The sequence below is a fragment of the Salvelinus namaycush genome, chromosome 29 (genome assembly GCF_016432855.1).
Source record: "Salvelinus namaycush isolate Seneca chromosome 29, SaNama_1.0, whole genome shotgun sequence".
Classification (NCBI taxonomy): domain Eukaryota; kingdom Metazoa; phylum Chordata; class Actinopteri; order Salmoniformes; family Salmonidae; genus Salvelinus; species Salvelinus namaycush.
The window spans coordinates 16,363,028-16,382,623 of record NC_052335.1 but is presented as its reverse complement, the minus strand read 5'-3'; the positions used below and the strand labels follow the sequence as shown (position 1 = coordinate 16,382,623).

At 41.0% G+C, this 19,596-nt stretch overlaps 3 protein-coding genes, 1 non-coding gene and 1 pseudogene across 5 annotated transcripts; 1 reads left to right on the top strand and 4 right to left on the bottom strand.

Annotated features, from left to right (window-relative positions):
• Window positions 1-1,593: 1,593 nt before the first annotated feature.
• On the bottom strand, window positions 1,594-5,271 carry LOC120023976 (meprin A subunit alpha-like). Its single transcript, XM_038968071.1, has 13 exons — window positions 5,256-5,271; window positions 4,979-5,035; window positions 4,834-4,874; window positions 4,521-4,596; window positions 4,240-4,357; window positions 3,869-4,044; window positions 3,557-3,778; window positions 3,251-3,397; window positions 2,861-3,076; window positions 2,589-2,723; window positions 2,176-2,481; window positions 1,753-1,923; window positions 1,594-1,661 (listed from the first exon to the last, which is right to left on the bottom strand). The coding sequence occupies exons 1-13, from the start codon at window positions 5,269-5,271 to the stop codon at window positions 1,594-1,596; spliced, it is 1,749 nt and encodes a 582-aa protein (XP_038823999.1).
• Window positions 5,272-7,452: 2,181 nt separating this feature from the next.
• On the bottom strand, window positions 7,453-11,354 carry mep1a.1 (meprin A, alpha (PABA peptide hydrolase), tandem duplicate 1). The gene is made up of 14 exons (XM_038968860.1): window positions 11,279-11,354; window positions 11,116-11,140; window positions 10,974-11,018; window positions 10,802-10,842; window positions 10,572-10,647; window positions 10,314-10,431; window positions 9,909-10,084; window positions 9,479-9,700; window positions 9,119-9,265; window positions 8,777-8,992; window positions 8,213-8,677; window positions 7,919-8,092; window positions 7,721-7,798; window positions 7,453-7,557 (listed from the first exon to the last, which is right to left on the bottom strand). Exons 1-13 carry the CDS (start codon window positions 11,336-11,338, stop codon window positions 7,749-7,751), a joined length of 1,815 nt encoding a protein of 604 aa, XP_038824788.1. The 5' UTR covers window positions 11,339-11,354; the 3' UTR covers window positions 7,453-7,557; window positions 7,721-7,748.
• Window positions 11,355-12,033: 679 nt separating this feature from the next.
• On the bottom strand, window positions 12,034-13,652 carry LOC120023975 (annotated as a pseudogene).
• A 295-nt stretch (window positions 13,653-13,947) lies between these two features.
• Window positions 13,948-14,029, top strand: trnas-gcu. Its single transcript has one exon. It is a non-coding gene; the product is annotated as a tRNA-Ser (tRNA).
• A 2,489-nt stretch (window positions 14,030-16,518) lies between these two features.
• Window positions 16,519-19,042, bottom strand: LOC120024584 (protein FAM177A1-like). Of its 2 annotated transcripts, XM_038968872.1 has the most exons (5): window positions 18,829-19,042; window positions 18,041-18,196; window positions 17,889-17,943; window positions 17,634-17,728; window positions 16,519-17,336 (listed from the first exon to the last, which is right to left on the bottom strand). In XM_038968872.1, exons 1-5 carry the CDS (start codon window positions 18,847-18,849, stop codon window positions 17,142-17,144), a joined length of 522 nt encoding a protein of 173 aa, XP_038824800.1. In that variant the 5' UTR covers window positions 18,850-19,042; the 3' UTR covers window positions 16,519-17,141. The 2 variants fall into 2 exon arrangements, with proteins under 2 accessions (XP_038824800.1, XP_038824799.1); XM_038968871.1 differs by lacking the exon at window positions 18,829-19,042 and having other exon boundaries at window positions 18,041-18,274.
• Window positions 19,043-19,596: the final 554 nt, after the last annotated feature.

The following is a 19,596-nucleotide window of genomic DNA, read 5'->3' as shown; positions in this document are numbered from 1 at the left end:
TTTAAACTTATTTCAAAATGATTTTAATATAAAACAAATAGTGTATTAATTGCAGTTGTGTTTTCTCCAGGTTTATGTATTTACTAGTCTTAATTTATCCTGAGCTACATGGTGTTATTAAAGACAGGCAGAGTGGGTAATAGTGTGTCAGTGTGTTTGAACATACAGTGAGCTCCAAAAGTTTGAACATATGTAACAGTATAGCTTCCGTCCTTTTCCTCACCCCTACCTGGGCTCAAACCAGGGACCTTCTGCACACATCGACAACAGCCACCCTTGAAGCATCCTTACCCATCGCTCCACAAAAGCCACAGCTCTTGCAGAGCAAGGGGAACAACTACAACAAGGTCTCATAGCGAGTGACGTCACCGATTGAAACGCTATTAGTGCGCACCCCGCTAACTAGCCAGCCATTTCACATCAGTTACACATACAGTACAGTGAGTTCAAAAGTATAGGGAAAGTGATATATATATTTTTTTAATGGCGCTGTACTCCATAACTTTTGGATTTGAAATGATACAATGACAACGAGGTTAAAGTGCAGACCGTTAGCTTTAATTTGAGGGTATTTCCATCCATATCGGATAAACCGTTAAGAGATACAGCACAATTTGTACATAGTCCCCCCATTTTAGGGTACCAAAAGCATTAGGACAAATTCACTTATGTGTATTAAAGTAGTAAAAAACTATGTATTTGGTCCCATATTCTTAGCACGTAACGACTACATCAAGCTTGTGACTATACACATTTGTTGGATGCATTTGCTGTTTGTTTTGGTTGTGTTTCAGATTATTTTGTGCCCAAAAGAAAGGAATGGTAAATAATGTAATGTGCCATTTTTTTGTTCATTTTATTGTAAATAAGAATAGAATATGTTTCTAAACACTTCTATATTAATGTGGATGCTACCATGATTACGGATAATTCTGAATGAATCGTGAATAATGATGAGCGAGAAAGTTACAGATGCACAAATATCATAACCCCCAAAAATGCTAACCTCTCACCATTACAATAACAGGGGAGGTTAGCATTTTTTGGGGGTATGATATTTGTGCGTATGTAACTTTCTCACTTATCATTATTCACGATTCATTCAGATTAAAGCTGACAGTCTGTATATATTATTATATTGTTATTTATAGTATGTCATTAATACTAATCATGAAAATTGATTCAAAATTATTTATATTATACTAATAAATCATATGTAATTTTATACAAACAATGTAGATAATGAAAAAATGCTGGCTATTTTCTATAATTATTAATTACCTATTTATTTCTTGTTCTTGAAAATTTGTTGCAGCCCTACCATATATGCAACATTTGTATTTAGATTTTTTTGTCAGGATGACAGAAATGAAAGTATAGAAATGTGCCTTTAAATCAAAATAGGATGAGAGAGAACAATGTGGTGTCGTGTTTACATGTGGTGTTTAACATTACAACTGACAAATTTACTTGTATAGGCCTGCCAATGTTCACTTCCACTGCCTTTCTGTAAATGTTTGAAATAAAAAGAAAAGTGAACATTGACATTTAAAAATGCATAAAGTCTGCATCTGATAAATGTTCTGGACAGCCTCAGTCCTGACTCCGGAGCTGAACTGGAGACTTAATTGGAACTTCACTTTTGATCAGCGGAGTAAGATCTGGAAATACAAAACAACAGGGTACATGTTTAACATAGTTTCGAGTGGTCCAAAAAATCTCAGAGCCCTTTGAAAGTAGAGTCAGACGCACCTTCAAACTCAACGAAGAGAATGAGGTCATCATTCTTCAGGTAGCTCCTACTATTGAGGTGGTAGTGGGAGAAGTAGGCGTTCCAGCCCCAGGTCCAGCCATGATAACAGTCACAGGACGGGTCGTACGTCCCCATCTTGGACGGGTTATCCCAGTACAGTATGTTGGAGTCTGAAAGATTGTTATATATCAGCAGATAATCTGCATATAGATTATGTGAAGTGAATTGATTTCCATGTCCTGACATATATTGATGTATAGATGTCTTGTTATGCTGACTCATAAAAATGTTGGAAATGCTATGACGATTGTTTAACCAAAAGCTTTAATAGCCACAATAATCTGAGTGTGAGGAGAAAAATGTTATGTGCCCCTTTGAACCAACATTAGCTTGCCCCATACCTGGGATGAGATGAGTGGGACTGGTAGTGAAGCTGTAGGAGAAGGACTGCCGATGCCTGACGTCAGAGTCCTGGTCCAGCAGTGTGATGGTGACCTGTCTGTTCCCTGCCGGCCACTCCAGGGCCTGGTCGTTCTCCCCGGTGCTCAGGTGGAAGAAGGCCCCAATGTACCCATTGTAGTAGGAGTTGGGTAGCAGCTGGATGCCGAAGGCGTAGCCCTCGGGGCTGTAGAAACGTGGGCTCTGGATGTACTCTCCTGTGGCGTAACTCTTCATGTACTTGCTGAAGTTCTTGATACGCCATGTTCCACTGGGGCAGCGTGTCTCCGCTAATAAGAATAAGAATAATGACAATAAAAACTTCATTCACATAGCACCTGTCATACACACCGAAGGGTTTTACAGTTACTTAAAATGTTAAGACAGAGTACCATACCTAGGGTGATGTCATCCACCTGGATCCCCCCCAAGGAGTTGGCTGGGTCGCCCCTGATCCCCTGGAAGGCATAGCGGAACTTGGAGTCCATCGTCAAAGGAACGTGGGCAATCTTCCAGGAGTGGTCGTCATCACCTGTGAAAACAGATGCAGGGTAATGATCATTTTCAAACAGTACCTGTTGAAGCTATATTATGATGCTACAACGCATAGCACAGCCGTGGTTTATCAGATTATTGAGCATGGCTGTTCACCAGTATTCTCAAGCCTACCTATGAAATTCCCAGCTGCAGTAGGGGATAAGACTTTGCCCTTAGCATCCTCCTTCCTGGTCCAGACCACCAGCTTGTCCTTGGAGCTTCCTGTCATCTTGTAGAAGAACTGCAAACACTGCAGATTCCTCTTGGGGTGCAGGACCCTGGATTCCAGAAAGGCTGAGTCGCCTGCCCGGCCGGTGTCGGTGTAAAAGTTCATGAAGAACCCTGCGTCTACACAGATCACAAACAAGATGTTATCATAGATGTGTTATGGTAAAATAGTCATGAATGCCATTCAGAATGGTTGATAGACCTGTGTCCACCCTTGCGATGTGTAGGGGCAGGAGTTTTTTTCCGGACAATGTCAGGGATCCTGACCCTAGTAATACTGTATGTTAACCCTACCTTTGCACTGGCCAATGAGAGTGTGGTCATGAGACCCTGGCTGGCTCTTGATGCGTACCCAGTCACCATCATCGTTACGGTTCTGGATCATCCCACAGGTGTTGACGGTCTCAAAGGCACACTGGTCCAACAACGTCAGAGAGGAGGCTACAGGACAGACATCATACACAAGCACACTAAGCAAACTTAATCAGTTAAACACAACATAAGTTAAACACAACATCAGCAGTTTTTCTGGTCAAATCAAGTGATTAGGAAAAACGTGATGGTCCTCCTGATCATGTGACCTGATCAGGAAAAACTCACAGCAGTTATACATCCTGTTGAGCCTCAGTAGATCCAGGCTGCTGAAGTCATTGTACTGGCCCAGCACTTTGGTCATCTCTGGGTCCTTGGCTGTGATGGTTGGGTACCGTGGGTCTTTGTTAAAGGAATATGGACCGTAATGCATGATAGACTCGTAGTCGTATGGCGTGTTCTGGTCGGTGATGAAATTATCAGCGTATTTATCAAAATTGTGGTCCATACCTGTAGAATGTACATACAAAGGTTGTGGTAAGTTTTAAAATAAGGCTTGCCATGCGAAAATGTTTTGGATGTTCAGCTCTTGAAACTTACCAGGCAGGACCTGGTCCCACCAGATGTCCACATAGTCATCTCGGTCGGTGCGAGACTGTTCGTGGTAAAAGCCCAGGGCGTGGAGGAGCTCATGCATTATGGTGCCTTTGTAGTCACAGGATGGGCCCAATGACAGCTGTTGCCCTGTCTGTAGGTCTCCGACCATAGACCAGCACCTGCAACAATTCCGTGATGCCACAGCAGTGAATTATCTCTTGAACACCAGAGACCAATCTTATCCACATAGTGCCAGTGTGGGTGCAGACCTTTGTTCCAGCCAAGCAGTAATACACAAGATTCAACTAAGGCTGTTAAGACTGTGATCATTAGCAGAATCGAGTGGACTCGTATATCAGAAAAACAAACTATACCCATCTAGCTTTTCAAATTTGATAAAGCTCTTCTCTCCTTCATAGGGTTTGAAATCCACACAGGATTTCAGCCGGTACATCTCAAAGGCCTGGAAAATGACCCCCTTGGCATTCAGGTCTGAAATACAAACAAGGGATTAACGGACTCGAGATATTATAATCTGTATGTGTATTGATTATAATGGTATTGGTAGCAATACCCATAGTTTAGTCTTCTTTAATCATGGTTTATCACCAGTGTATATCATGTTATTAGGATGAGAGATGGTGCACATTTTTACCAAGGCTGTCAGCCAGTATGTAAGGGATGGGGAATTTCCACCTGAAGGCTGGATCCACAAGGGCATTGCGCCCAGGCTGATAGAGTGATATAACTTTTATTACAACACATAATTATTGATTGCACCGGAGGTACTATCGTTATCTTTATTGAAATCACATCCATCAAAATCTAGATAGTTAAAAGGTCAAAGTTTCATTTATAGAGTGCGGGCTATTTATCACACTTATTTTTTTTATTGAAACCCCTATTTTTTCTTCTAAGTGGAAAGACACCGAACATACAATGAAAGGTTTAGCACAGTATTAACTTACATTCAATGCAATGTCGCCCTCGACAACAGGGGTCTTCAATCCTATGGAAAATCAAAGATAATAGACATGGAAGATAGTTTTAAAACACCACAAAATATAATATCAAATACATACACTGTATACCAGTACGCACAAAGAAAGTTACCTGAGTTGACAAAGGGGATGTCTCGTCGTATCACCTCATCAGCATCAATGGCAAAGGCTACAGTAAGATCCACAACGTTAGACGATGAATGTATTTTAATTTTGCTATAAACCCATTTGAACACTTTTTCTTAGACCTGTCTTGAACTACAAATATGTCTTGTTATGTAAAATAACTCACCAATGTGACATAAGCACCATAAGGATGGGATACATTACAAATGTATACATACCATATGATTTGATTAATTATAGGTTAAATAAAAAATCGTTCTCACATTTCTCCTTTGACATCCGCCTAATCTGTGAAGTGAGATGAGAATGTTGTTTTCAAAATCACGCATTCATGGCAAATGTATTAGATAGAGAGAGAGATCTTACCGTGAATGCAGAGGACGGAGACAGCAGCAGTCCCAGACAGCACAAGACCCCCAGTAGTGACATTTTGGAGAGGTTGACCACAGACCTGATACCACAGCACTAATTAAAGCCCTTTAAATACTCTTAATACATCAAGCTGGAAGGGAAACTTTGACCCACAGGCGATCATGTTACATATTTAAAGCTTCAATACAACACCAATACTTTATTGTTGTGTGGAAACTGTCTTGTCAGGTTCAGTGGAAAGTTTTGGCTAATAATCAGATATGGCCATGAAAGTGATAAGTGTTGATAAGTGTGTTCAAGAGTGCAATAGTGGGGTTTTGAGTTCTGCTAGCGTCCATTGGTAACAACATAGTAATTACACTGAACCAAAATATAAACCCAACATGCAACCATTTCAAAGATTTTACAGTTAATTTAAGGAAATCAATCAATTGAAATAAATTGTTGGTCACAGATACCTTAAAAAAGGTAGGGACGTGGATCAGAAAACCAGTCAGTATCTGGTGTGACCACCATTTGCCTCATGCAGCGTGACACAGCTCCTTTGCATAGAGTTGATCAGGCTGTTGATCGTGGCCTGTGGAATGTTGTCCCACTCCTTTTCAATGGCTGTGTGAAGTTGCTGTATATTGGCTGGAACTGGAACACATTGTCGTATTCGTCGACCTAGAGCAGCCCAAACATGCGCAATGGGTGACATGTCTGGGGAGTATGCAGGCCATGGAAGAACTGGGACATTTTCAGCTTCCAGGAATATGCTACAGATCCTTGGGACATGGGGCTGTGCATTATCATGCTGAAACATGAGGTGATGGCGGCAGGTGAATGCAACGACAATGGGCCTCAGGATCTTGTCATGGTATCTCTGTACATTCAAATTGCAATCGATAAAATGCAGTTGTGTTCATTGTCCATTGCTTACGCCTGATCATACCATAACCTGACCACCACCATGGGGCACGCTGTTAACAACGTTGACATCAGCAAACTGCTTGCACACACGACACCATACATGCTGTCTGCCATCTGCCCGGTACAGTTGAAACAGGGACTCAAGAGATGGTTTCTGACAGCTTGTGCAGAAATTCTTCGCTTGTGCAAACCCACAGTTTAATCAGTTGTCTGGGTGGCTGGTCTCAGATTATCCCGCAGGTGAAGAAGCCGGATGTGAAGGTCCTGGGCTGGCAGGGTTATACTTAATATGCGGTTGTGTGGCCGGTTAGACATACTGCCAAATTCTCTTAAACAACGTTGGAGGTGGCTTATTGTAGAGAAATGAAAATTGTATTATCTGGTAACAGCTCTGGTGGACATTCCTGCAGTCAGCATGCCAATTGCACTCTCCCTCAAAACTTGAGACATTTGTGGCATTGTGTTGTGTGACAAAACTGCACATTTTAGAGTGCCCTTTTATTATCCCCAGCACAAGGTGCAACTGTGTAATGATCATGCTGTTTAATCAGCTTCTTGATATGCCACACCTGTCAGGTGGATGGTTTATCTTGGCAAAGGAGAAATGCTCACTAACAGTGATGTAAACACATTTGTGCACAACATATTATAGAAATAAGCTTTTTGTGCTTATGGAAAATTTCTGGGATATTTTATTTCAGCTCATGAAACATGGGACCAACACATTACATGTTGCGTTTATATTTTTGTTCAGTATATATTTCTATGGGTAATATAACACGCTATGGTAACAAATGCAAACATATTTTAGATGATGTATATGATGATTGAAGTGTGTGAGATAAAATGTATTACAAAATGGACATTTTGAGATACTAAAAGTGAATCATAATAATCCCCTGTCATTTAAGTGACATATAAAGGAGCCATGATCCTCATACGTATATGACTTTAAAAAGTATATTTTACTGTGATCATATCTACGAAGTGTTATGTGATATTGATTTTTATTTCATAACAAAAAATCCTGTCCAACAGAAAAAACATAATGAAGCATTTATTTGAAGACTCAAACTTTAATGAAAGAATTTGTGAATAAGAATATTTGAACAGTAAAAACAAATAACATTTCAAGAGTTTTTAGTCATTTTATAAAGTTTTCAAACCAATCAAATTTCCTACAAAATAATTTATATTTACTCACAACATTAGTTTACATAGATTGTGCTGTTATTTTCTGTACTCTTCTTGAGTCTGTCCAAATCCTCAGGACTGCCGGTTCTGCCAAAATATCAAATACAAAGACACGAAAAACTGAATTGGAACAATATTAATGAAAATACAAATGTCAGTCTACTTTAAAAAGTGACTCTCGGAAATATCTCACAAAATCCCCAGCACAAAAAGAAAATAAATTTGAAAAAATGTAAAATAACCAGCTTACCTCCCCTCGGTGGCAGTAAAATATGTCCTCACTCCTTTGGGTTGATGGGAACCTCTGTTTTTATCAGAGATGTTATGTCTATAGAGACATTAAAAGCAGTGTGGCCATTCAATCAGCTGACCTCAAAATCTAACAAGCTCCTATATTTTTTTGTAACCTTTATTTAACTTGGAAAGTCAGTTAAGAACAAATTCTTACCTTCAAAGTCGATAAAGATGATGAGGTCATCGTTTTTCAGGTAGTTCCGTCGTTGCAAGTCGAAATGCTTGATCATGTTGCGCCATCCCCGCGACTCTCCCCTGTAGCACCCACACCCTGGATCGTAGATCCCCACATTGGTTGGATTGTCCCACCACAGCTTCCCATCTGGAGCTGGAGAACACAGAAACATACTGTATATCATTAGACTATTAAATCACATTATAGCTGTTTCATTGCCGTCGTAATATGACCAGATTATGGGCGAGATATAACAAACTAATAATGACGTACTCTTAATCAGGTCTGTAGTCAGACTGCGAGCAGACGACATCCTCAATTGAATGTCAGGATCCTGGTCCATGACCACGATTTTAGCCTGCCTATTCAGGGCCGGCCACTGCATGACCACGTCATTCTCCCCGCTGGCCAGGTGGAAGTACATCCCAGTGTAGCCACCAGTGTGGTCACTGTAGTCAGAGATGGGACGCACACGTACACCATAACGATAGCCCTCTGGGCTGTAGAAGACTGGACTGTCCATGACGGTGGTATTGTTTGCAGTGTTGAGGATTCCGGTGAAGTTCTTGATCTGCCAGACAGCGTTGGGACAGCGAGTCTCAGTCAGGCTGATGTCGTCAATGAAGATTCCTCCACTGGTTGTAGATGGATCTCCTCGGACACCTTGGAAAGCATAGCGGAACTTCTCTTCGATCTCCATGGAGACGTGGACAATCCTCCATGTGTGGTCGGCATCTCCTAGTTTACAAATCGAAATGAAATCATGCAGTAACAAAGTTTCAACCAAAGAGGATAAACAATACATATATCAGTGATTGTATATATGAAAATGAATACCCCAGATGGTGTGTATTTTCTTCAGTTTGCGAACTGTCCCAGTCCCATCGTCCATCTTCACCCAAATCACAAGTCTGTCCTTTGGTCCGCCTGTCATCTTGTAGAAAAACTGCAGACACTGCAGGTGTCTCTTGGGGTACAGGATGCGAGACTCTAACAGAGCTGACTCGTCCTCCTTCCCGGTCTTAGTGTTGAAGTGCATATAGTAACCTGCATCTAAAAGACCACAAAGATATCACACATGCAATATGTTAGAGCTCTTCACTCTAATGGTTAGGATTGGGGGTATGGTACTCTACTCCTAGAAGTGGTTGATCTGAGGTGATGTATTGTTGAACTGACCTCTGCATTGGCCAATGAGAGTGTGATCCTCGTTCCCAGTGCTGCTCTTGGTGTGGACCCAATCTGCATCATCAGTGGGGCTCTGAATCATCCCACAGATGTTGTTGTACTCAAAGGAACACTGGTCCAGGAGAGTGAGAGGGGAGGCTGGCAATGGAGGAGGGGCATATCTCAGTTGACACGTGGATCACAATAAAGCAACTATAATTTGATCATCTCATCTAACACTAGAACATTTCAACTTGACAAAAACAGAGAGGTGATCAGCTTGTTCTTAAAACGAGTAGTTTGCATTTTCCTACACTGCTGCCACACAGCAGTGTAGGTAATACTCTCTGTCATATGTCTCACAACACTTACAGCAGTTATACATCCTGTTCAACCTCAGCATGTCCAGTTTGCTGAAGTCCAGGTACTGGCCAATGATGTTGTTGAATTCTGGGATGTTGGTGGTGATTGTGGGAATGTTGGGGTCCACGTTGAAGGAGTATGGCCGGTAGTGCATGACAGACTCATAATCGTAAGGAGTGTTCTGGTCAGTGATGAAGGAATCATCGTATTTGTTGAAATTATGTTCCAGCCCTGCAAGAAAGGATAAAAAACATGTCATACTAAAATGTTCCCACTTAACTAATAATGGTATTGCATCTAGACAGTCACATGTTGTGAATAGTGCTAGGCTGAATAGTGTTAGTGCTAGGCCGTAACAAAACCCTCCACTTGGCCCTTTGTGGCCAAGATCCACTACCCTTGCTGTCTCTCATCAACCAGAGGGCTGACTGATACTGACCTGGAGTGACCTGGTCCAGCCAGATCTTGACATAGTCGTCTCTGTCCTGGCGAGACTGCTCATGGTAGAAGCCCAGAGCGTGGAGGAGCTCGTGTTCGATCACAGCCTTGTGGTCACAGCCATCGCCCAGGGACAGGATCTGTCCATTTTGCTGGTCCCCAACGCTGGAGAAACACCTGGCAAACACAGTTCAACGTTAAGTTATATGGATGTGTGAGGGCAGACATGTTTAAAGACGAATGTTAAAACGTTGCAGCAGTTATGCAAGAAGGCAATTGTTTTGCGTAACAAATTGACTGAGATTTGTTCATTTAGTCTGTCCTGGTGAATGCATACATGAAAGCTATAGAGTGTTCTGTGTAAAAGCAATGGCCGTTGGACAATATGTACACTGTCAGCTCATACCCGCCTCTCTTTTCAAACTTGATGTATGTCTTCTCGCCTTCGTAGGGCTTGAAGTCTATGCAAGATTTCAGACGATACATTTCAAACGCCTGATGGACACAACCTTTGGCATTCAAATCTGAAAGACAAGGAAGAACAAAGCTAAGACATTACAATTACTTACAGTGTAATAAATTGATAATATGCCTTTTATGCATGTAAATAAATGAATTCAAGTCATTTTAGTTGGGCTCTATATCAAATTCAACTTGCACTTACCCAAGTCATCTGACAGAATGTAGGGTATGGGAAACTTCCACCTGTATTTAGTGTCAATCAAGGCATTGCGTCCTGGCTGTTAAAAGGAAGAAAAAGAGTCATGTACTAATTGGACTGAATCTTTCTGGACTCAGGGAAGACATTATAAGGATTATCAAAGGACAATCAGTTTTTTTAAGCAATAACAGCAATCTGATAACATATAGCAAAATAACGCCATTGGTTCTTACCAGAATGAGCATATCCCCTTCGACCAAGTCTTCTTCTGCTCCTGTCAGGCCAAATATAATTTGAAAACAATGAATTCAACATTTGATCACTATTCATGTCATGAACATCAAACATGAAATGTTTAATCAAAATGACCACATAGAAACATCCGGTTAAGTTCCTCAAACTCACCCAAGTTAAGTAAGGGGTTATCATCTTCACCGTTTCCGTATACCTCTGCACATAAAAAGCATGGCTCAGATCAAGACATGGAGGTAGAATCATTTTGATGTATTTGGAATTGACTTTATGGTAAGATATTTGGTTGACATACCATGCACACGAGATGACAGAGGAATCTGTCCCCCCAGAGAAACAAATATTTAGCAAATAATAAATATGCTATAATTTCAATTCCACTATTCCTTTAAGCACTACCTTTACATGTCTAGTAATCATCTTCACAATCATAATTCAAATGTATTGACTGTACTTACAGTGTATGAACTGGACAGCGCAACCAGCCCTGTCAAGAAGATAAGTGTCTGCATGGACATGATGAATATGGCTAGACTAGAGTTTCTGCTTTGGTTTAAGTGTCTAAGTGAACCAGAGGACCTTTAGCCCTTGATAAAGTTTATGTCTGCTTTGGTAAAAAGTAACTGGGGGCCTTGAATCTACAGTGCTGCTGATATGTGGGATGTTATAAAACCAGTTCAGAGTGCCTTCCCAAACAACTCAGGGAAAACAAATAGGAGACAACACTCATTGGCTGGGGGGGAATAACACGTTTTTTATATGACAATCAGTGAGACTGCCACCACCTGGTAAGTATTGAAAACTACCCCGCTCTGCTTATGTGTTAAAAACAAATACTGACTTGTGTTGGTGCTTCTTCTAAAAAAGCATGCAAAACAGAGTCAAAGCTGGCTAGTGAGATCTTCCCTCCCCGGATTTGCCAATGATTTACATTAATGGTTAACCTTGCTTAACTGGTAGCATCACCATTGCCAATGGTTTCCACATCTGCCCAGAGGGAAGGGTGTAGTGTTTCATTATTCGGAGCGTTTGGGAGAATTGCTTGCAGACACAGCAATCAATTCAGGCCCTCAAATATATTAAGTATTTATTTGTTAACAATTGACCTTGCAATCACCATAAACAACAGGCATAGTATCAAACTGAGTATAGAACAATAGTTGGTAACATGACAAAATGTAGGCTTATGCTTTACAAAACAAGGAGGAAAGGAGGGGGCGTGGCAGGGCAGTGGGTTATTGGAATGCTGCTTCATGTAAAAGTTGGTGTATTTTCAGTTTTAGAGCACTCTTCTTTCCATGGGGGAGCTTCCTAAAATACGGGAGCAAACTAAAGAAGAACATCTCGTCCTCTATGTCCTCCATTCCATCCATCCCATCCATCTGCCACCTCCTCTTCTGGCTGGGCCCATTGGATCCCGATGCAGTGTCAGGAGAGGGAGCGTCCTCATCGTCTTCCTAGTCCCCCTTGATCTCATGGATAATGAAGGCTGATTTATCATCCACGCCTTCTGTGGCACTTTCCCCGTTCCTCTCCATTTCCTTATCATCCTCTCCCCTATCCTCCAAGTCAAGTGTGGTGTCTCATGTCAGCTCTTGGCCTGGATGAAGGGGGTGAGGAAGGACATTCTCCTGCTGTGCATCCAGTTCTTCTTGTGACTATCCGGCTCCCCAGAGGCTTTCCTCTGCTCTTCAGCCCGCTTGAGTCTGACGAATGTGTCCCTCAGGTTCTTCCATTTCTTCTGACAGTCATCAACTGAACACACCAAATGACTCGTCAGACAAAAAGAAGAGGGGAGACAGGTAAGGACACCTGCATCTTACACAAATAGAGCAATCTCAATCTGAGCTATCAAAGGTTGAGGGAAATACACACCATGCCATTTCTTGAATCTTATGTAAACATATTGTAACGACCCTGGGTTTATAAGCGCGGAAATCGACTCTGCCGCACGAGCATGCTTTTGCGGCACAGTCGATAGCGCGCCGGACCTCGGGCTAGAAGGTCGAAGTGATCGGATCTTGCATCCACGACAGCGCGTGTGCTTGGCCGGTGAGCGCGTTCCTGTAAGACTTAGATTCGCAAGCTAGCGCGAGGACGCGCTCTTTGAAAGGAGGGAGTAGTGCAACGACCCTGGGTTTATAAGCGCGGAAATCGATTCTGCCGCATGAGCATGCTTTTGCGGAACAATCGATAGCGCGCCGGACCTCGGGCTAGAAGGTCGAGGGTTCGAGACCTGCTCCCTGCTGTTTCATTACAATATGTTTATTTCTAATTTACCTTATTGCAGGGATCACATTGTTGTTTGATTAGGGAAATAATAATTGGCAGGTATGTAGCTGGCTATGTATGCAGCTAGCTAACTAATAGGTGAGAGAAAGTTGTGTATTTGGTCAACAACACAGTTCAAGCAAGTAGCTAGCAAGTTGGCTAATTTACTTGCGGTTGTGGCTAGATGCTATACTGCTACGGACGGAAGTGACGCAAATAGCGTCTAAATGTTAAAAAGAAAATGTCGTTTCGGGAGAATTTCTGCATTTTAATTATCCCTAAACCTAACAATTGTCCTACCCTTAACCTAATTATCCTAACCTGCTACGAAAAGTCCATTATCTTCGTAGTTGTATACCATCTAGTCCTCACCCTTACGAGTTACCTAACTAAGGTTATTTTGCTATCAGCAAGCTGTCCTTACCAGGCATTTCCACTTGCAGATTTTACAGCTCTCCATGCCCTTGCCTTTCTCTGTGAGTCCTTGTACGAGTTTAGAGTTATGTTATACAACTCACGATAATCCGAAACAGCCTAAATTACTCTCTCAATCATTTGCATATTGGCTTTCAAAGCATTCGTTGCTGCTACTGGATATTTGTTGAATTCAGAATGCGCCTGCGTTTCAAGTGTTTTCTTACGCTGATAGGTCCAGTTTAAAAATTATAGCTGGCTAACGTTAGCTATCTACCACAATGGAATGATTAAGACAGATGTAGCTAGCTAAAATGTATACATTTTATTTATACAAATCAGAACTATCCTGAAATGCAACGTTATATGTTGTGAAAACATGTAACGGGGCAATATATGTAGCTTGGTTTGATAAAGCTAACTGTTTAGCATTGGGTAGAACGACGAGGTGGCCGAGTGGTTAAGGCGATGGACTGCTAATCCATTGTGCTCTGCACGCGTGGGTTCGAATCCCATCCTCGTCGAATATTTTTGGCCCTGTCCTGAATTTAGTCATATGTAGCAACTAGCTATGCTCTAAAAAATATGTCTGACATTTGCTCGCATACTGTACAAACGCATTTTGTAAGAAATGCAATCAATTTGAAGGGATGCATGGAAAATGTCAATTTTTTTCAAATCCAGCATTTTATTAATATAGGCAGATAAAGTGCAATAGAGTAGAAACCAACCTGAGGTCAAATGCTATTTCAAGTATTTAAATTACTTTTCAATACATTTCAAAACAATTATTCATATAACTTTTATTTGAAAGAACAAGTAGTTTAATTTTGGAAAGTATTTGAAAATGATCCAATTCTGACTCCCATGAATTTAACCCAGGTATTTGAAATAAGTATTTGAAAATACAGTACTTTCAAATACAATTTGGAAGACTATTTGTTTGTTTTGTCAAACAACCATTCAAATACTAAAATAACATTCTGACAGCTGGGAGAAAAAATAAGGGATATATTATATATATGTATACACTGAACAAAAATATAAACACAACAAGCAACAATTTCAACGATGTTACTAAGTTATAGGTCATATAAGGAAATCAGTATATTTAAATAAATTATTTAGGCCCTAATCTGTGGATTTAACATGACTGGGAATACAGAAATGCATTTGTTGGTCACAGAAACCTTTTTTTAAAAGGTAGGGACGTGGATCAGAAAACCAGTCAGTACCTGGTGTGACCACCATTTGCCTCATGCAGCGTAACACATCTCTTTCACATAGAGTTGATCAGGCTGTTGATTGTGGCCTGTGGAATGTTGTCCCACTTCAATGGCTGTGTGAACTTGCTGGATATTGGCGGCAACTGGAACACGCTGTCATACACGTTGATCTCAGAACATCCCAAAAATGCTCAATGGGTGACATGTCTGGTGAGTATGCAGGCCATGGAAGAACTGGGAAATTTTTAGCTTCCAGGAATTGTGTGCAGGTCCTTGCGACATAGGGCCGTGCATTATCATGCTGAAACATGAGTTGATGGCGGCAGATGAACGGCACGACAATGGGCCTCAGAATCTCGTCACGGTATCTCTGTGCATTCAAATTGCCATCGATAAAATGCAAATGTGTTCATTGTCCGTAGTTTATGCCTGCCCATACCATAACCCCACCGCCACCATGGGGCACTCTGTTCACAATGTTGACATCAGCAAACCGTTCGCCCACACAGCGCCATACATGGTTGTCGTCATGTTGGGTTGCTACCATGCTGTGTTGTCATGTAATGCTGCCATGCTATGTTGTTGTCTTAGGTCTATCTTGTGGTGTTGTCTCTATTGTTGTGATGTGTGTTTTGTCCTATATTTTTGTTTAATTTTATTTATTTATTTAGGCCTTTTGGTAGGCCGTCATTGTAAATAAGAATTTGTTCTTAACTGACTTGCCTAGTTAAATAAAGGTTAAATAAATAAATAAAATAAAAATACACGCTGTCTGCCATCTGCCCGGTACAGTTGAAGTCGGGATTGATCCGTGAAGAGCACACTTCTCCAGCGTGCCAGTAGCCATCGAAGGTGAGCATTTGCCCGCAGAAGTCGATTGCTACGCTGAACTGCAGTCAGGTCAAGACCCTGGTGAGGACGACGGACACGCAGATGAACTAACCTGAGATGGTTTCTGACAGTTTGTGCAGACAATTCTTCAGTTGTGCAAACCCAGTTTCATCAGGTGGCTGGTCTCGGACGATCCCACAGGTGAAGAAGCCAGATGTGGAGGCCCTAGGCTGGTGTGGTTACACGTGGTCTCCAGTTGTGAGGCCGGTTGGACATACTGCCAAATTAAAACGACGTTGGAGGCGACTAATGGTAGAAAAATTAACATTCAATTATCTGGCAACAGCTCTGGTGGACATTCCTGCAGTCAGCATGCCAATTGCACACTCCCTCAACTTGACAAATCTGTGGCATTGTGTTGTGTGACACAACTGCACATTTTAGAGTGGCCTTTTATTGTCCCCGGCACAAGGTGCACCTGTGTAATGATCATGCTGTTTAATCAGCTTCTTGATATGCCATACCTGTCAGGTGGATGGATTATATTGGCATAGGAGACATTTTCTTATTTATTTAACTAGGCAAGTCAGTTAAGAACAAATTCTTATTTACAATGACAGCCTAGAAAAAATGGGTTAACTGCCTTGTTCAGGGGTAGAACGACAGATTTTTACCTCGTCAACACGGGGATTCAATTTAGCAACCTTTTGGTTACTGGCCCAAATCTCTAACCACTAGGCTAAATGCTCACTAACAGGGATGTAAACAAATTTGTGCACAAAATTTGAGAGAAATAAGCTTTTTGTGCAAATGGAAAATGTCTGGAATCTTTTATTTCAGCTCGTGAAACATGGGACCAACACTTTACATGTTGCATTTATATTCTTGACCAATACATATATATTTTACATAACATGTGTTTAGGGTGAGAAAAAAAAACGTTACCAAGAAAATAATATTGTTATTTATCTTTTATTGTAAGTGCAAAATTGTTCCCTGTGGTGGTCATTAGGACGTAAATATGAAAAAAATGGACATTGCAGTCAATGGGTACAGTAGGTGAAAACATAGTTGCGGCATCCGGGTGGTCCACTACAGAGGATATTTCTTGATAAGCTCTTATTTAGCCCTTATTTAATGTGAAACAATTATTACACCGTCCTGACAACTCACTTAACTATTCCTGAGATATTCACTTTCTAGAAACAATTTGAATATCAAACTCACAAAAAGAATTAATAATTACACACTCTTAAAATTTTCCATAAAATTGCCTAATTTTGACGGCAGCAGGACTCAATACAGTGGCTTGTATGGCCTCAGTGATATGGACCAAGAACTGATGTCCACCAGAGAGGACAAAAAGGTATTCCTGGGTCTTAGGAGTATAAAGGTACTGGTTTTGGGCAATACTCAAATACACAGAAACAAGTATTTTAAATATCAAATATACATGTATTTGAACCCTGGTTTGGTAGAAACCATAGCGAGAGGAACAGCAAAAAATACACACATCAACATTAATATTAGCTTTCTTAACACATGTTAATATGTTAAATTCATAATAGCTAGTTCTTTCTCAGTGCTCATTATCATTTTGATAGCCCTTGTTGTGGGATCCTGTAGTTCTGTGCTCAATGTTTTGGGAGGCTTGAGAACCAGCAGGGAGTCTGTAGAAGCTTGTGGCCCCATATTCACTGCTCATCCTTGAAGAAAGGTGAATTCTCTCTGTGCCTTCCTCATAAGAGCATTCAGTTTCTTTACTGGCTGTGGTCTAGAAGTGATCAAAACCGTTGGGTTATCAATGTTTCAATTAGGTTTAGAAACTCAGACATCAGACTGATGAATGGAAACATTCATATGTACATTTCTGAATATGTAGTGCAGACTTTATATGTAGGTCTAGGAGCTTTTCCTGGCCACTTGACCAGAACAGGAACAACTGTTGGGCCTAATGCCTATCACCAGGTTGTACCTGGTCAGCTCACATTGTCAGGAAAAACTCATGCCTGGCCCTATGTGGTCAAGAAAGACTATGTGATGTGTTATGTTATGTGTACAACTACCTTACCTTAATGGAGCGTTGATATTCGTCTACAGCATACTGGTATTTGGCAGTGTTAAGGCCAAGTAGACCAGCCAGTTTTTCCCCAAGAAAATCACAAGCTGAAGACAAAAATACTTTATGTAAGACCTTTTCAAAAATGTATTTAATGGACATACAGTGGTAAAGCATTATTTCTATACAATAACTGAATTATATGGAGTACACTGCCTTGCTGAATTTGAATGTTTCAAGAGCACACTGGAATGGAATGCAACTTACTGCGCAATGACTTCCTGCCCAGAGACCAAGTATATGCTTTCCACGGGAGTTTAAGCTAAAACACACAGGTTAGTGCTACATTTAGACTACTAATGGACAAAAAAGTATTTCTACTAAGAATCTAAATCTTATCTGTTTGAATACTTCCATACCATGTCTTCAGGCTCCCTAAACACCTGCTCATGTGATGTATCCTCCTCTTCCTCACTGTTATCTTCCTCCAGAGTCTCACCGCTGGAGAAATGGATGACCCTCCTCTGCTGGGACAGAGAGGGACCCCTGAACTGTGTCCCCTGAATGTCAGGGCCCTGAGAGACACACTGTGAATTACTCCATATCTTCTCGAATACCCCAGTTCTGCATAAACAATTCATATAAGGTCTGTGGTTGTGCTTGATAATGGTGTCTGTGTGCGTACTACATTAGCTTATGGTTAGCAATTTCCAATGGCACCATCTATTAGTCAAGGAATAGTCTTAAAGCTAGAATCTGCAGTTGAAACAATAGTAAAGTGGATACCCCACATCTGTTTTGGTAAAAAGCTGAGGGAAGGGAATAGAAAAATACAACCACTCAAATACATAGCGCTATGGATGCACCCATGATATCGATATGATAGTTTTAACCATGTTTTGAGGCTATACAGTGTTTGTTTACATTAACAAGCTTACATTTTTGATTCTGATAGTGTACGACAGTTCAACTAAGGTCATGAGGCATGTATACGTTATATTCAATGAGTATATATCATACATCTATAAATCCAAAAATGGATGTAGCAACTGCAGATTCTAGCTTTAAGGCACTATTAGCATGATCCATACAGGTAGCAATCATAAAAGTAGCTCTGAATTGAGAGATACTGAAAAAGTAATTATAAAGAAAAGCCTATAACCCTCCGACAGTTAAACCCTTTAGCATACATATGAACAGCACTTACTTCCTTGAAACTTTCGCTCATTCTTCACTGAAGAAAATGTTTTCCTTTCCTTGTGCTGCTGCCTGTAGAGTATAAATGTTTTCTCAGCTCAGAGTAAATACATTTCCTCCACTTTGATGCTACTGGAATGGTCAGTCAAGACAAAAGAAAAAAGAAAAATACCAAGTCCTTCATTAGTTTTGAAACCTAATACACACCAGAAACACACATTTGAGTCATGATTACTGTGTACACCAGTCAGACGCTGCCTTTGGATGACAGGCTACTCATTTCAGTTCCTTCTAAGGCTGAGGGTTGGGCTTTTTTAAATGTCAAGTTTTATTGTTAACTGCTATATGCAGTACTGTTGTTCCTCTGGCTAATGATACTAACCATAGAGATAGAAAGAGGATGCTAGTGCCCAAAAGCCAATTTTTTGCATGGGTAGAGCCATTGAGGACTTTCACAATTTTGAGGTAGTCAACTGGGTGGGACTTCCTATGGTTTAAGGAAGGATCACACGAGGAGTGATCAGCCAATGAATTGTACTCTTGAGCAAACATTCAATGAATGCAGGTGGCAGTAAATCACCAACCTTGTCTTTATACCTGTTCAAGCAACACTACAGGTGGCAGTTTGTTTGCCAACCCATAAAAGTAGAACAAAATTGACTACTTCAAATGGAGATGGCCTCAATGGCACTGCCCATGCCCTCACATACACCATAATGGGACATACAATGATGTGATGTCTTTCTACGGCTGGGATTTCCGGAAAACCAGGGATTTT

Excerpts from the sequence above, each read along its gene's own strand:
- LOC120023976 (XM_038968071.1), bottom strand. Across the intron at positions 4,597-4,833 it reads AGGGCGACATTGCATTGAAT|CCTGGGCGCAATGCCCTTGT; the intron begins GTAAGTTAATAC and ends TCACTCTATCAG. Across the intron at positions 3,398-3,556 it reads CAACAGGATGTATAACTGCT|CCTCCTCTCTGACGTTGTTG; the intron begins GTGAGTTTTTCC and ends TCTGTCCTGTAG.
- mep1a.1 (XM_038968860.1), bottom strand. The coding sequence starts at position 11,338 with ATGTCCATGCAGACACTTATCTTCTTGACAGGGCTGGTTGCGCTGTCC. Across the intron at positions 11,141-11,278 it reads CGCTGTCCAGTTCATACACT|ATTCCTCTGTCATCTCGTGT; the intron begins GTAAGTACAGTC and ends CTGGGGGGACAG. Across the intron at positions 8,678-8,776 it reads GAAAATACACACCATCTGGG|GAGATGCCGACCACACATGG; the intron begins GTATTCATTTTC and ends TTTGTAAACTAG.
- LOC120024584 (XM_038968871.1), bottom strand. The coding sequence starts at position 18,262 with ATGAATTGTTTATGCAGAACTGGGGTATTCGAGAAGATATGGAGTAAT. Across the intron at positions 17,944-18,040 it reads TTAGGGAGCCTGAAGACATG|CTTAAACTCCCGTGGAAAGC; the intron begins GTATGGAAGTAT and ends TGTGTGTTTTAG. Across the intron at positions 17,337-17,633 it reads AATATCAACGCTCCATTAAG|ACCACAGCCAGTAAAGAAAC; the intron begins GTAAGGTAGTTG and ends GATCACTTCTAG.